The sequence below is a fragment of the Mustela nivalis genome (assembly GCF_964662115.1).
Source record: "Mustela nivalis genome assembly, chromosome: 2".
NCBI lineage: Eukaryota > Metazoa > Chordata > Mammalia > Carnivora > Mustelidae > Mustela > Mustela nivalis.
Genome location: NC_139021.1, coordinates 104,918,841 through 104,935,200, shown reverse-complemented (window position 1 = coordinate 104,935,200; position 16,360 = coordinate 104,918,841). Strand labels below are relative to the sequence as shown.

Sequence of the window (16,360 nt, the reverse complement as noted above, 5' to 3'; positions counted from 1 at the left end):
AGGTGAAATGAATTATTGTAAGTCCAAGAAAATGCCTACATTCTCTTTCTGCCCTTATACTTAATGCTGTCGCATCTTTGTTGAAATAAGTGACTATTGGATTTGAAAATTTTCTGTTACCCAGGAAAATCATTTTTTATAGAAAGAGTATCTTTTTGTGGTCTTGCACGGAACCCACCTATTTTTTAGGGATTCATTTTCTCCTCTGTCACACAGACCCTATTTGCATGTCTCCGCACAGAGTAACATGCTGGGCACTTTGTTCTGGAGCCCCACAGCTGTTGCAACCCAAGGGGACATTTGCATTCTTAGCCAGCAGCTGCTGCGCAAGCCCTTCTAAAATGGTTTTGGCAGGAAATAGTGCACAAGTGGAAACCAAGTTAAGAGCAGCTTGAAAAATAAACAGAAGGACTTTGGATGCCTCTTGATATACAGCCCACCTTTCCACTGAAGACTGTCTTCATGATTTGTTAACATGACCAGACTGGGAGCCCTTCCATGGCTGGGCTCTATCTAACTGCTTTGAAGTCCGGGGTCTAGACCAGGGCCTGGCATATGCCAGGAGGAGGTCCTTATTACTGTTATTATTATCCTTATTTTTAATGATTGACTATACTGCAAATTTGTTTAATTGATTTAGTTACTAGCTTAACACTGTTGCGCATTCAGGATAAACTAAGATGTAGCTAATGAGTGGTTTGGGGGCCCTCCTCTCCTCTCCTCTCTGTGACACAATACCGCCCACCCTCCGCTCCGAAGTAAGCCATTATGAACATTATTTAAACATTCTTTATTCATCCATTCTACAAGCAAGGTTATTTTTGTTGTGTGCAGGGAGTAAGCATGCTCTCATTTAGTCCGTATCTCCTACGAAATAGGTTTTCAAAAGGTCAGGACATAGGTGTGAACATGGTACCTTTTTAAGCTGAAGGCATAAATCCCTCAGGCTGATATATCAAATAAATGATTTTTTTTTTTTTTTTTGGTCCCTAAAGGGGAAACTACTAAAATCTTACCATAGGCCTCGAGTCATCCTTTCCATAAAATTCTGTGTGCTTGCCCTAGAAGGCCCCGGGAGCTCCAGTCTCGAGTGTGCAAGAAGTTGAGTGTTGGCCGCATGGGGTGGAGGGTTACCCCGATGGGGCTGGGGCCGTGTCAAGCAGTGCTTGGTTCTCGTTGCAGACTTTCACTGCCTGGTGTAATTCCCACCTAAGGAAGGCCGGCACCCAGATTGAGAACATTGAGGAAGACTTTAGGAATGGCCTTAAGCTCATGCTGCTTTTGGAAGTCATCTCAGGTTGGTCTGGAACGTATAGGTGTCCTGCTACACCCCGCGCGTCCGTGTGTGGGCTCTGGATACGCATCTATTTAGAAACAACTGCCTCAGATGTGCCCTTTGACCTGGCTGGGCCAGAACACAGTATTATTGGCAGAGAACACCTTTCCGAAGAGCAATCTGCCTGGAGTTATTTTTCTGCTCTGAAAAAGGAGTAAATTCTGTTTAAAATTGACCTATTAAAATAATGTTTGCACCACGCACCTTGAAACAGAATAAGAAAAGAAAAAAAATGACATTTATGCGACTCCCCATGGTGCTGCCCTCTCTCTGCTCTAAGCCCAGCAGGTGCCTCTCCCAGACATGGTCTTCCATGCAGAAAGCCAGGATACATGTTGCCATAAGTCTGAAAACACGAGCTCAAATCCCAGAGGGGTTATGTTTTGCTCTGAATTTGAGTTGGCTGGTTTAGACTTTGGATGAGAGATGGGATCACCCTTGAAGAAGTGGGACTAGAAGGGCGGTGGCGAGTGTGCCCCAATCCATATATCTTCATAATCGGGTATCTGCCTTGAGCCCTGGCAGCCAGTGCTGTGATTTGGACCAGGCTCTCCCAATTTCCTCTAATAGTCAGCAACTCCAGAGGCTCCTGGGCTACCAACCAGCTTTTCTCTAGACTCCTTTGTAAGTTTGGCTAGTAGACCAAACTGGACTCTCCCAGGCAGATCTGAAAAGCATATGGCTCTGCTCTGGTCCATTGGTCTTAAAAGTTTTTTTGGTTTGTGGTTTACAAAAACCAGAGACCCATCAGAAACAGTCACATACCTATTTCCATTTAAGGAAGCATGGACTCTGAATTTTGGTGTCTCGATTCCGTGTCAAGGGGTTACTTTCTCTGTGTCTACGCTATTCTTTCTTCATCCGACAGGGGAAAGGCTGCCCAAACCTGACCGAGGAAAAATGCGGTTCCACAAAATTGCTAATGTCAACAAAGCCTTGGATTACATAGCCAGCAAAGGCGTGAAACTGGTGTCCATCGGGGCTGAAGGTAAATGAGGGGTGATAGGAATGACCCGGCTTGCCACATTGACTTCCCAGTGGAAGGTGGGTCGGCCTGCCGCTGGGCCAATTCCTCCTGGCACTTATGGTGCTTGCCTCCTTACGGTGTCAGGCTGTGTGCTAAGGTCTGGGGTACAGAGATGAGAGGAAAAGGTAGCATGAATGGCAGATCAGGCTCTAGGATTATTTGTAAAGAATAGAGTCAAATATAATGCTGTCTTCTTCAGCCTGATTATTGGGATGGGAAAGAGCTTAACCTTCCCCGTGGCTCTTATGAAGAACTAATTAGTAGGAGGGAAGTGATCTCTTCTTTCTTGGGGAGATTGGGAGCCCCAGTAAGTTCGGCAGGAACTGAGACGACTTGGCTTCTTATGTTTATTTTACAGCTGAGTACCATGACCTTGCCCCACCTGGGGCGCCCTGAAGGATCAGGGTGAAGATGAACCCAGGTTCTCTGAAACTGACTACTCAGAACCTTGGCCCCTCTAGTCTTTGGGCTTTGGAAACTCTCGGGTTGTTTTCAATGATTATGCATTTACAAGATATATGCTTATTATTAACTCAGAATTCATTTAAACCAGAGACATTTGGTTATGAATACTGTATAACTGCAACACATAAAAACATGAACTGGCCTTTCTATTATATATATATATATATATATATATATTTTTTTTTTTTTTCCCAATAGCTCTAAAGTCAAAACTTATGGGAAACATACAAGCTGTAGGAAAAATGTATGCACTGATGATGTCACCTTTATGCGAATTTGTTGTTGTTGTTTCTTTCCTAAAGAAATTGTGGATGGCAACGTGAAGATGACGCTGGGTATGATCTGGACCATCATCCTTCGCTTTGCTATTCAGGATATTTCAGTTGAAGGTAAAAGACGCGGCTGAAAATCTGATTGTATTAGGATACTCGGAGTCATTCGTAGATTGAATTTCTAAAGTAGAATTTAAATAAGACCTTGTAAAATTGAACAGTCATTTCCATGATTTCATGGAAGATACGGGAGTTGGGTTTTCACAGGTTTTATATTTGTATGGGAAGGACCCCAGCAATACTGTTTCATTCATGGGGGTGGAATCATTTTGGAAAAGATGAGCACATGTTCAGAACAGAAGTCGCTTTTTAAAATGAGCATTTTGGGGGCTTTTAATTGCTTATTATATTCATAGGTTCCCAACTCTAACAGTTCTGTGGACTTGCAGTTGCAAAAAATCAATCAGTTGAAATCTGAGTTCATTCATTCACCCTCCGTCCCTGCTTTTGTTCTCTGTCTCTGTGTCGGTCTCTACAGCTTTCTGTCTTTCTGTTAACAAAATCTCCATTGTTATTGTATCTTTGGGCCTAACAACTGTTCCATCACTATAATAGAACCATCGTCCTTGGCACTGCCACAGAAGATGAAAATCTTTAGTCTTTTTCGCCCACTGTACTCCTAAATATTTTGATGAATTCAGCACTGTTGAAAAGTGTCAAATTGACATTTTTAAAATTAGAACTTTGCCTATTTAGCCCTCAAATCACAAAATGTGTAGCTGCAGAACCTACTTAAAGGTGGTCTGGATCGTCCAACCATTGTCAACCTCTTGTACCTTTGTCACCCAACAGGTACCCAGGAACCTGAATGGTGAGGGTGGGGACATTGTTTGTAGTTCTGCCCAGGACAGAGGACCCTCTGATGCGGGTCTTTTTAGGTGATCTTAGTTATTATTCAACCATCAAATGTCAAAAACCAGTGATTTACTTACTGTTGCGCCAGATGGCATGAAGTCTACAGCATTTACTCTTAAGGAATTTCTGACCACTTAGATTACTCCCTTCTGGCATGGAAGCCCCATTTGTGTCATCTAAAAATCCAACTGTGGGGCACCTGGGTGGCTCAGTCAGTGGGCGTCTGCCTTCAGCTGGGTCATGATCCCAGGGATTCAGCCCCACTTTGGGCTCCCTGCTCAGCTGGAAGCCTGCTTCTCACGCTCCTACTCCCCCTGTTGTGTTCCTTCTCTTGCTGTCTCTTTCTTTCTCTCTGGCATATAAATAAATAAAACATATTAAAAAAATAAAAATCCAAGTGAGATATAATGATATTAAAATCTCAATAATTCAGGCTCAGAATTTATAAAGTCTGAATTTGAAAACTTTCCTACAATGTGCTTTTTTAAAGATACATTCATTTCTTTCCAGTGAAAATAATAAGATGCTTCTTCTAAGTTCTTGCTTTATTAAAAAAACAGTAATTTGTAATAATTTTACCAATTTCATGTACTTCCAAATTTAAATATTTAAACAGCTGAGCTCACCTTAAAAAAATACTATTTTTAAAAAGCTTATTCACATAGTTGCTTTTGCTAGTCTAGCGAATCCTTTTCCCACAAATATTACAGAGGTTATTACAGGGTTTTTTCTGATGGGTTACACATATCAAATTAGTGATAGTTTAATTTAGATTTCTATTTCAAATGTAGCTATGAGTGGTATCCATTATTCATTTTCCCTAGAGTGATTGTTGATGTGTCCAAAATAAGATGTCACAGTATTTTGTGAAGTTATCACAATAAAAAGATATATTAACCTGCTTTTCAAAAGACTAAGAAGTTAAACATTCAAAAGTAGGAATATGGTTAGCAAAGTCCCTAGATCTCTTCCAAGTAGATGTTTTTCAGGAGGTAGTTGGCTGACTTACATTTTTGTTTTCTTTATTGTTTCACTTTTTTGGAGTCATTTATCAACAATCTCACTTAATTTCTGGAGGTTTCTGGAAAGATGATCTTAGTTTGTTTTCATGATGTGTAGCATGTGCAAAAAGTCATTGTTATTATGATTGAATTCTTTGAGGAGCCAGTGTCCTTTGGAAGAATGATGGATTTCTTCCAGGAAATAAAATGAGAGATGAACACACCTGCTAATGAGGGCGGTCCCGTTGTACGTGGATGGGGTTTGCTTGGTGCATCTCTCATGTTTTGTGACGGAATGATAAATGGCAGTACCTGCTTATAATGTGCTTTTCACATCAACGATTCTGCATGTGCCAAAAGGCCATGTTTCAGATTTAAGCTCTCCTTGCTGGGAGTGGGGTATACCGCTGCCAGGGACATAATAGACCTGGCTAGGAAAACCTGACAATGGTGTTGGGGTGGGAGAGAGTCCTTTTTGATTAGGCTAGCCAATGAAATAAGGAGAAAATGTTGACATTCATTGCATAAGAGTGTTCAGACATATTCAGACATAAATTAGGTAAAACTCCATGAAATTAGGCAGATTTAAACTTTATGAGATTCTGTTGATCTGCTTTACCTCTCTTTGCCTTTCTAGCCTAAATTTCACTTAAACTTTCTAAAATACAGTACATTATTTCCTCCTGATGTACTTTTTCCTTTTTTAAAAAATATTTTATTTATTTGACAGAAAGAGACCTAGTGCGAGGGGGAACACAGCAGGAGGAGTGGGAGGAGGAGAATCAGGCTTCCTGCTGAGCAGGGAGCCATATACAGGGCTTGAACCCAGGGCCCTGGGATCATAACCTGAGCCGAAGGCATATGCTTAATGAATGAGCCACTCAGATGCCCCAGTGTACTTTTTCTTTTTCTTTTTTTTTATATATTTTTTAAAGATTTTATTTATTTATTTGACAGAGAGAGATCACAAGTAGATGGAGAGGCAGGCAGAGAGAGAGAGAGAGAGAGAGAGAAAGAGAGAAGCAGGCTCCCCGTTGAGCAGAGAGCCCGATGCGGGACTTGATCCCAGGACCCTGAGATCATGACCCGAGCTGAAGGCAGCAGCTTAACCCACTGAGCCACCCAGGTGCCCCCCCAGTGTACTTTTTCTTATTAGTAACCTCGGTTGGGACCCAAAGGCAGGCAGTGTGGACTTCCATTTTTCAACATTTTTACCAGTTAATATTTGAATAAAGTCTTAGAACGTTCAGTTGCTTTTCTTAATAAAATTTTCTGGAGAAGAGACATGAATAGGAGTGATTCAAGTGATTCCTTTAGCAAGTGAAATTTTGGGAGTGTGTTTATTTCAGCTGGTTTATGGGTCATGGGAAAGTCTGAACGAGAATGGGCAATTAGGATAAATAATTATAGAACACTTTTTACAGAAAAAAAAAATCAACTTGAAGTCCTTAATAAAATGGAAGGCCAGGGCCCAATGTTAGTTAAGAGTCCACATGTTTACAGGGATTTTCTAAATTGTTAGCACTTAAATACAGGCAGAATCCTAGATTTGGGGAAACAGTTTTGAGGAGATGTTTGGATGCAGGTAATTTTGGGCCCTCCAAGAAGAAGCTGGTGCCAGAAGGGTATTAGACACAGTCTTAGCAGTCTTGAGCTGCCATAACAGAAGACCATAGACCAGGTGGCCTGACCAAAAGACATTTATTTTCTCATGGTTCTAGAGGGTGGAAATCCAAGATCAGGCTGCCAGCATGGTCTGTTTTGGCTAAAGACCTTCATTTTGGCTTGTAAATGGCCACTTTCTTGCTACATCCTTCATGGCAGAGGGAGAGGAAGAGCTCTCTTCTCAGAAGGGCTCTACTCCCGTCCTGGGAGCACCACCTTCATGATCTCATCTAACCTTAATTGCCTCCCAAAGGCTCCATCTTTAAATAAGGTCAGGGCTTTAACATAGGAATTTGGGGAGGGGGGTGTGCCTAGGTGGCTCAGTTGGTTAAGCAACTTCCTGTGGGTCAGTTCATGATCCTGGAGTCCTGGGATCAAGTCCTGCATTGGACTCCCTGCTCAGCAGGGAGTCTGCTTCTCCCTCTGAGCCTCCCCGCCTCATACTCTTTCTCTCTCATTCCCTCTCTCTCTCTTTCTCTCAAATAAATAAATAAGTAAAATATTTTTCAAAAAAATACATAGGAATTTGAGGGTGGGGGAACACAAACATTCAGTCCAGAACAGACATGCCAGAGATTTTTTGGGGGGGGTGGTTTGGGGAATGCCTATGAAGAACCAGAAATGGCCAAGAGAGAGGCGTCCAGGGCACCTGGTCAACACCCGTGCTGGCGAAGGGAAGGGAGGTCTGCCGGGAGAAGGGTCTGATGGGGAGCCCTTCAGCCTTGGCTCTCAGAGGAGCTGCACCCACACAGGAATGGCTGGCTCCAGCGCCTCTCCCTCCATCAGTCCTGGGCAGAGCGGCCTGAGGAGGAAAGGCCGCTGGGGAATGTGAGGTTCAGAACTGGGACCTCAGTGGCCTGCCTTGTGCTACCATGGGGGGCCTGCCATTGTTTTTACTTCATCAGAACTCAAGTGGCCAAACCTGAAACGTACTAATAAAAGACTTTTGGTATTATACAAATCAGCGGGTAAGGGAATAAATCTGAGACTCGGTGGTCTCTGTGCATCCCATTGACCCAAGATGATAAAAGAATCAAATGACAGGTTAGTGAAGTCATAGTCTAGTGCATTATAGTAATTTTTAAGTGAAACTTGAAAATTTTTATTATCAATTTATTTATTTTTAAAAAGATTGTATTTATTTATTTGACAGACAGAGATCACAAGTAGGCAGACAGGCAGGCAGAGAGAGAGGAGGAAGCAGGCCCCCCACTGAGCAGAAAGCCTGATGCAGGGCTTGATCCCAGGACCCTGAGATCATGATCCGAGCCGAAGGCAGAGGCTTAACCCACTGAGCCACCCAGGTGTGCCCCAGAAACTTGAAAGTTTTTAAACGAAACCTTAAAAACAATTCTTTGCCGGTATCCCCGCTGTCTGATTTTGTGTTTATGATGTCGTAGCTTGTGGTTGCCCCCGTGCTGGCCTTTTCAAGTCCCTTTGGTGTCCTCAGCAGTCTGTCCTCAGCAGTCTGTCCCAGCAGAGATCACAAGAAGAGATGATGCATTTGGTAGTCTCCAACCCCCGCCCCGGGAGGTCTCTTATCAAGCCTGGGAGTTGGGTGCCTTAAGTACTGAGTATTTACAGGTGGACACTGTTTCTTGGCTGTCATTACAGAAACCTCTGCCAAAGAAGGTCTGCTGCTTTGGTGTCAAAGGAAAACCGCTCCTTATAGAAACGTGAACATTCAGAACTTCCACACCAGGTGAGCAAGGAAGGCACTGGGCTTCTTAGATTCTCCTGGAGTCCTGGGAGGGCCGTGGTTATGTCTGCTAGTATCTTCCAGCTCCTGTCTGAGGCACGTTTTACGTCTGCCGTGGACCCAAGGCTGTAGCATCTCTGATACTTAAGAACCCTCTGGGGAACCCATCCAGTGGCTTTGAGGGGCTGGTAAAACAGCATGGTACTGCTCAGCCCCTGAATGGGCCTTCGCTATTTGGGGGCTGTGGGCATGCATCTCACCGTGACCTTCACCTGCTGCTGTCGGGAGGCGGCAGGCGTGGCTTCTCAGCAGCAACACCGAGGCAGAGTCTGCGTGTCACCCTGCCGTACTGTCCATACCCCAGCGCCTCTCTCTGGGCTGCAGAGAAAGCCACTTCCTCGGCCAAGTTTGTACGCTGGGGATCGAGAGGAGGAGGAAACTTGTATTTGTAAAATGACAGGAACGTGCATGAATGGCGTCTAAATTTAATCTCAGAGCATGGTTTTATCACTTGCCCCAGTGTTCCTCCTCACGCACGTCTTCTGAGAGTAGAAGGGCTGTATTTTCACCCTCGGTTTCGTGGGTTACTCAAGAAAGGAATAGGTCCTCAGCCACTGTGGATTATCAGGGAAACGAAGGGCAAGCAGGAGCCGCAAGGGAAAATGGGGGAGGTTCTCCTGGTGGACAAATACCATAGAGTATCTACCAAGTGTCAGGCACTGAGCCAGGCCTTCAGTGTGCAAAGGTGGGAAAGAGGACTTCTCTGTCCCTACAGCACGCTGTCTTGAGGACAGGAGGAGCCCCAAAGGAGAAGGCAGGTGTGGAAGTCCGCTTGCCACTCATTGACCTTCTCGCCTTTCCTCCTTTGCCCAAGACTGGGTCAATCACTTCAGCTCTGTAGCCCCCTGAAGTTTCTTTCTTCCCCTGACCTTTTGGGGAGCAGAACTCCCACTCCCAGCCCTCAGTGAACTTCTAGTCGCCTCTGGCAAGCTCAAAATCGGGGGTTGTCTAGAGAACAGTTTGCGTGAGCGTCTCTGGGGAGACAGACCAGGAGTGCGGGTTCCTCCTTGCTGAGTCCCTCGGGTGCTCCCGTGTCTTTGCCTTTTTGAAAACATGTGAAGGACTTTATGAAGACAGAGGAGTCCCTGGGAGCTCATAGTGACTTTCAGGTGTACTAAGGATCTTGAGGGGGATGTATGTCCTGGACATTTAAGGGTAGATGTCCTTGTGTGTGGTTTTTGGGCAGACCCTTCAGGAGGGTCCTTGTGGGAGATGGGGAGGAGGGATGGGGACAGGAGGGTGCTGACCAGGGAGGAGGGCAGGGTGAGAAGAGGGTGTCGCTGGTTCTCCCATCCCAGAGCCGGGACTGGGCCAGCAGATAGGGAGGAGTCTCAGGGAAAGGGTGGGTGTGACAGACAGAAGGACAGGAGGGACCACTTGGAGGATTACGTCTGTCCAAGACGTAAGCTGCTGCTTTCTCCGCATTAACATGTGTTCCTGTTCTTCCTGACCGTGGTGCAGCTGGAAGGATGGCCTTGGACTCTGTGCGCTCATCCACAGACATCGGCCTGACCTCATTGACTACTCAAAGCTTAACAAGGTCATTCTGGGGGCCTGGCATGCCACATCCTCTCTGTCCCTCAGCATGTCACCCTGAAAGTGAGCACGTCAGCACTGAACTCACACAAACACGCAGCTTACCGCCAGCTGGGTCTCCCAGCTCGCCTGGCACGTGGTGCAGATGGGAAAGGCAGCCAGGAAAATACTTTAATTAATAATTAATTACTAATATTAAATAGGGTGGGACAAGACCCAAAGCCAAGTCACCCTTTTGGCCCAAATTAAGATACATTTGTCAATTTGGCTTGATTTACCCTGAAGGTTTTTATTTATGTTTCTTAGCGATTTTACATTCCCAGATTGTAAATATGAAAAGGGAAGATATATGGGCTTTCTCTGGGGGAGGGGAAAGAAAAGTTCAAGTACTCAAAGCCTTCTTTTTAAATTCTCTTTACCCTTTTCTGAAGGATTTAAATGCAGACATTTTTACTCAGAACTGCTTAACTTACTTCTCACATGAGGGACATTTTACCATTATCTTGCGATTGAGAGAAGATATTAGTTGTAGTTTTATGTTTTTTAATTTTTTTTTTAAGAATTTATTTATTTATTTGACAGACAGCGATCACAAGCAGGCAGACAGGCAGGCAGAGAGAGGGAGAGGAGGAAGCAGGCTCCCCGCAGAGCAGAGAGCCTGACGCAGGACTCAATCCCAGGACCCCGAGATCATGACCCGAGCCGAAGGCAGCGGCTTAACCCACTGAGCCACCCAGGCGCCCCAGTTGTAGTTTTAGAAAAGAGCGTTTGAGGGTGCCTGATGGCCCAGTCTGAAGAGCATGTGACTTTTGATCTTGGGGTTCTGAGTTCAAGCCCCAGAGAGGCAGGCAGAGAGAGAGAGAGGGAAGCAGGCTCCCTGCTGAGCAGAGAGCCCGATGTGGGACTCGATCCCAGGACCCTGAGATCATGACCTGAGTTGAAGGCAGAGACTCAGGCCACTGAGGCACCCGGGCTCCCTTAAAAACTTTTTTTTTTTTTTTTTTAAAGAAAAGGGGTTTTGTTATTAATTTTGGTTTTGGTCTCTTTAGAAAATTTAGTGCTACATTTGAATTTTCTCTTTAAGCTTAAGCTTTAGTGTACTTAAGTTTCAAATATTCTCAGAACTCTTTCTTCAGAAAAGTAGTTTAAAAATGTAATCTGTGATGGAAGAAAGAAGTCCATGCCCCTCCTAAACCTTGTGGCAGGCAGTCTGTGCTCTCAGGATTTAGGACTAAAGGCACTGCCTGCCCAGAAAACGTTGCCGCATGTGGTGGTTAGGGCCCTGGTCCTTCTGGTTGCTGGTGTGCACAGGGGGCTGCTCCCTTGAGTGGCCGTGTCATGGTGTGGAATCCGTCCCTGCATGCCGCCCTCCCCTGTGTGCTATGCATGGTCATTGCAAGAGGTCCCTTTGGCCCCCTTTTCCGTTGTTATTACTTGCTCCTTGCCTATCTGCTGGCCGGCTTCCGGTGACTGCCGGGGAGCTCGTGGAGAATTGACTTGTAGGGAAAGGTGAATCCCACAGTTCCGGAACACAAGGTTGCCGGAGATCCTCAACTTTTCAAAGCCCATATTCTCTTATTCTGGACTTACTTTAAAACGCTTCAAACACAAAGATGGTGTCTGTTTTCTCAGTGAGTCTCTGTCTCATTTGCAAAATGAAGGGATTGTTCTAGATCGAACTAGTTTCGTTAGCACATTAGAATGATCGATTTTTATTACCTATGGTCAACAGACTTGTCAAAGATGAGTGAGAAATGATAGTAATGAGCACTAGCAGTTAATATTTACATAGCTCTCGATTAGGCTGTGTTATAAATAAATATATTGTTATATATGTATGTATGTACTCATGTGCATATGACATATGTGTATATCACACATATTAAATATGTATATTAGTACATGTTCTAATGTGTATGTTATATATACATATTATTTTGTGTATGTTACATATACATGCATATTCCTTCTATCTTCGCTGTGCACAGTGAAATATAACATACTGATGAAGTATGTACCGTTATCATCCCACCTTTACGGATGAACGAAGTATGGAGTTCAGCAATCTGCCCAAGGTCACATGGCCAGTAGCTGAGCCAAGAAAATATTTCACTGCCACATTTTATCTCTCTCAGTATAAATGAGATAGTGTTCACAAAGTGTCAGAATCAATCTATTTTTAAGGCTGAAATTTTTCTTATACATTTAAAACAAAAGGGAAGATTTTACTCAACAATTTGGCTTTGTAAACACATGCATAAACTATGCAGGTAAGGCTCGCATTATGATAGGTCTTCTTTTAGGGGTTCCTGGGTGGCTCAGAGGGTAAGCCCCTGCCTTCAGCTCAGGTCATGATCTTAGGGTCCTGGGATCGAGCCCCACATTGGGTTCTCTGCTCAGCAGGGAGCCTGCTTCCTCCTCTCCATCTGCCTGCCTCTCTGCCTACTTGTGATCTCTCTTTCTCTGTTAGATAAATAAATAAAATCTTTTAAAAAAAGAAAAAAGAAGGGGCGCCTGGGTGGCTCAGTGGGTTAGGCCACTGCCTTCGGCTCAGGTCATGATCTCAGGGTCCTGGGATCGAGTCCCACGTCGGGCTCTCTGCTCAGCGGGGAGCCTGCTTCCTCCTCTCTCTCTCTCTCTCTGCCTGCCTCTCTGCCTACTTGTGATCTCTCTGTCAAATAAATAAATAAAATCTTTAAAAAAAAAAAAAGAAAAATGAAGTTTTAACGATATAGGGCTTCTTTTGTTGGAATGATTATGTGCTTTGTTAAAACATTTTGTGAGTTGAAGTGTGCATGCACTGTGTGGGGTTCATATCATTTTTGGTGTTTCTCTAAATATTTGACATGATTGGAAAAAGATAAGAAGGGAAATTACTTACACTGTAATGGTTATGTGCATGGAAAGGTTTCCTCCTAGAAATGAGGTGTGTCAAACACATTACTCGTAACTCCTATTCGAAAGATACTTTCAAACACTGGTTGTGCGTTTTTCATGCAGGATGACCCAATAGGAAATATCAACCTGGCCATGGAAATTGCAGAGAAGCACCTGGATATTCCTAAAATGCTGGATGCTGAAGGTGAGAGGAAAATTGTGTTTTATTGACTTGCAGAAAGTCTGTGGCCTAGTTGTGCCATGGCTGTGAGTAGGGATTTATAAGACTTCATAGCCAGATTACATCTGACGTACTTAGGAATCTGAAGACATTTCTGTCATTGGCCACAGGAGTGTGAAGAGCATTTCATTTGTAGCATGTTCATGAATTCTTTTTAAAAATCCTGCTCAAGGGGCACCTGGGTGGCTCAGTAGATTAAAACCTCTGCCTTTGGCTCAGGTCATGATCCCAGGGTTCTGGGATCGAGTCCCACATCGGGCTCTCTGCTCAGCAGGAAGCCTGCTTCCCCCTCTCTCTCTCTACCTGCCTCTCTGCCTACTTGTGATCTCTGTCTGTCAAATAAATAAATAAAATCTTTTAAAAAAAAATCCTGCTCAAAACCATGCCAGCAAAACTATAGTAAAAGAATTTGGTAAAAAAGTTCAGTTTTGGCAAAGAAACGGAATGCTTGGGTTTGTGATCTGCAAAGAAAAACGATTTTTATTTTTGTAACAACACACTGTTATTTTTCTTACCACATGGAGACGAGCTTAGCAAATAAATCTTCTTGGGAAGTGCTCAGGACTCCACAAGGGAAAACATCCTTCCTTCCAACCAGAAGGTAGAGAATCGAAACAGAATACGGAGCGTTCAGCCGTCCGCATACCTCTCAAACTTCCATGTTTCATTTTGGGTCTGAATTAAATTTAGTTTAGTTAGATCTGTGGGAACATCTAAGCATTTTGCTGCTGGGCATCCCTCATGCTGGGGACTGGTTTCAAATAACTTGTGTGCCCTCTGTATGAGACAGACTCGTGTGGGTCGCTCTGTGGCACACCGCTGTAGAAAGCACAGATAGTGGAGACCATCTGTTCATTTCTCTTGTTCGTGAGTCACTTACCACTCAGCAGACATAGACTGAGTGCCTGCCGCGGGCGAGACCCTTGGCTAGGTACCTTGGGAGGGAATGAGATGTACCAGGCAGGGTCCTGCCGTCAAGGAACTTAGGTTACTGCATTTGTGGTTAATACTATGATTCCCTCACGGTCCATTTCTTCCCCTAATTGGGATTACTGGGGAAAAGCAAAGAACTTGATTATCGTCCATTGTCAGTCTTCTGTTCCTCCTTATTGCTGGTGATTGTATTATAAATTATCATAAACTCATTGGCTTAAAGACACAGGAATTTATTCTCTTATGATTCTGGAGGCTGTAAGTGTGAAACCAAGCTGTTGGCAGGGCCATGCTTCATTCAGAGCCCGTAGAGGAGGTTCCTTCCTGTCTCTTCCAGCTTCAGAAAGCCCCATGTGTTCCTTGGCTTTGGGTGGCCTTGTTCTCCCCCTCTCTGTCTCTACATCTCTTTCTTTTTTTCTTGTAAGGACATCAGTGATGTTAGATGAAGGATCCTTCCTCTCTCAGCAGGACCTTTTAACTTGATTCTGTCTGCAAAGGCCTTCTTGCGAATGAGGTCATGGTCACCGGTACCAGGGTGGCGGTTAGGACCCCAACATATCCTTTTGAGGGATACAGTGAAGCTCATAACAGGGACCTTCAAAGTAGGATTCTGATTTTACCCATTCATTAATTTAACCATTTTAACAAACACCATTATTGGGCATTAACACTTAAATACACTCCTCCGAATTGATTGATGGTTTTCAAAAACTCTATAAAGGGAGAGAGTCAATAAAATAATGGAGGATTTGGGGCGCCTGGGTGGCTCAGTGGGTTAAGCCTCTGCCTTTAACTCAGGTCATGATCCCAGGGTCCTGGGATCGAGCCCCACATCAGGCTCTATGCTCAGCAGGGAGTCTGCTTCCTCCTCTCTCTGTCTGCCTCTCTGCCTGCTTGTGATCTCTCTCTGTCAAATAAATGAATAAAATCTTTAAAGAAAAAAATGGGAAAGCAGCAGAGAATAAATAGTTCCTTTTCCTTTATGTCTGTCTGTCCTCCCTAAACTAAGTTTACATTTGTGTGGCATCTCCTTTTAACTTTCCATAGAGTAAATAACTACCTAGAGTTTATCCACTCGAATTAATAGCTAGGATACTAAAGAGAGGAGAAAACAGACATTTAGTAAATTAATACCTCCCTAATACACTGCGGTTGAGGGTGAGTTCAGGGTCACCATCATTATTCCTCTGGCCTGCTGACATGCGTCTTGGTTGATTTTTTTCCTTAGCCTCTGAGTCCTGCTCTGGGCATGTGTCCATCCTGTGACTCCTTCCAGGCTGTTGAGATGTGCTGGTACTCCTTCATTTTCTCCTCCCTTGTGCCTTTTTTGTCTAATTCCTTTTAAATGGTTCAGAAAAATGCTTACATACTATATTATTTTCTGTGTAATTTCTCACAGGAATTTTCTGGCAGTCATGAACTTGACGGACTTGGGTGTGGGGCTTACTGTGACAGGACTACCCAGCAGGTCCCCCCACGTGTGACCCTCTTTATCCTCGCTTCCCCTGCCCTTGGGACTTAATCACCACCGCAGTGTTGTGTTAGCATGGCCTTACTTTGGCCACATCACGAGCTGGCTGCCTCCTATCAGAACACTTGTCCTTCTGGCGCAACCTTGCCTTCCCGCCTGCTGTCATTGTGTTGGGGCCTGAACCCTCAGTGGGGATTTTTGACTGGCTCCTTGGACCACTCTCCTGTGAACTGTTACCTGTAGTAAACACTGTAGAAAGTTGTCCCCCTCTTAACCATCTGCTGTGCTTTTAAAAGATTCTGAACGTTGTTTCTGTTTTCCTCCACAAACCTTTCCTTGAGGTGAGCACCAGGCTTAAGTTCCTGGGTGTGTAGGTTCAGTGTGGACTCACAGAAGGTTATCTCTGTTGACCCCCTCTGTGTGTGCAGCGGGAGAAAGTCCCAGGGAATGTCCTGTCGTGTGCATCCCGTGGGCTTCCGGAGCTCTGATTCTGGCCGTGGATGTGACCTCCTTGCCCGTTTAGGGACCTTCTCCGCTACCATCTCCTTCTCTTTGGCAGTTCTCAGAAGGACACAGAGAGTAGTGACTTTGTAGGTCTGACTTCTTTGACTGGAGCCAAAGTTTTAATCGCCTGAGTGTGGGAGGGGTGCGGGGTGGGGAGATTCATTGCTTTGACTTCTCCAAGGCAGCACTTGGCCGAAGCCTGCGAGTGCTAGAACATCCGGGCAGTTAACCTTCTTTTCTCCACACAGATTTAGTATATACTGCCAGACCTGATGAGAGAGCCATAATGACTTATGTTTCCTGTTACTATCATGCTTTTGCTGGTGCACAGAAGGTGAGGATGTAAAACATGAATCAC

The 16,360-nt window shown here is 44.5% G+C and overlaps 1 protein-coding gene across 3 annotated transcripts in view; it reads left to right on the top strand.

Moving 5' to 3' along the window:
- The window catches only part of ACTN2 (actinin alpha 2), a 65,565-nt gene that overhangs the window by 24,472 nt on the left and 24,733 nt on the right, over positions 1–16,360 (top strand). For 2 of the 3 annotated variants that reach the window (XM_082720844.1, XM_082720846.1), the window contains exons 2-7: positions 1,183–1,297; positions 2,205–2,324; positions 3,131–3,217; positions 8,296–8,383; positions 9,902–9,980; positions 12,977–13,058. In XM_082720844.1, coding sequence (XP_082576970.1) covers positions 1,183–1,297; positions 2,205–2,324; positions 3,131–3,217; positions 8,296–8,383; positions 9,902–9,980; positions 12,977–13,058 — 571 coding nt within the window. Of the gene's footprint in view, positions 1–1,182; positions 1,298–2,204; positions 2,325–3,130; positions 3,218–8,295; positions 8,384–9,901; positions 9,981–12,976; positions 13,059–16,250; positions 16,337–16,360 lie in introns of all 3 variants that reach the window. The other variant, XM_082720845.1, reaches the window with a different exon arrangement.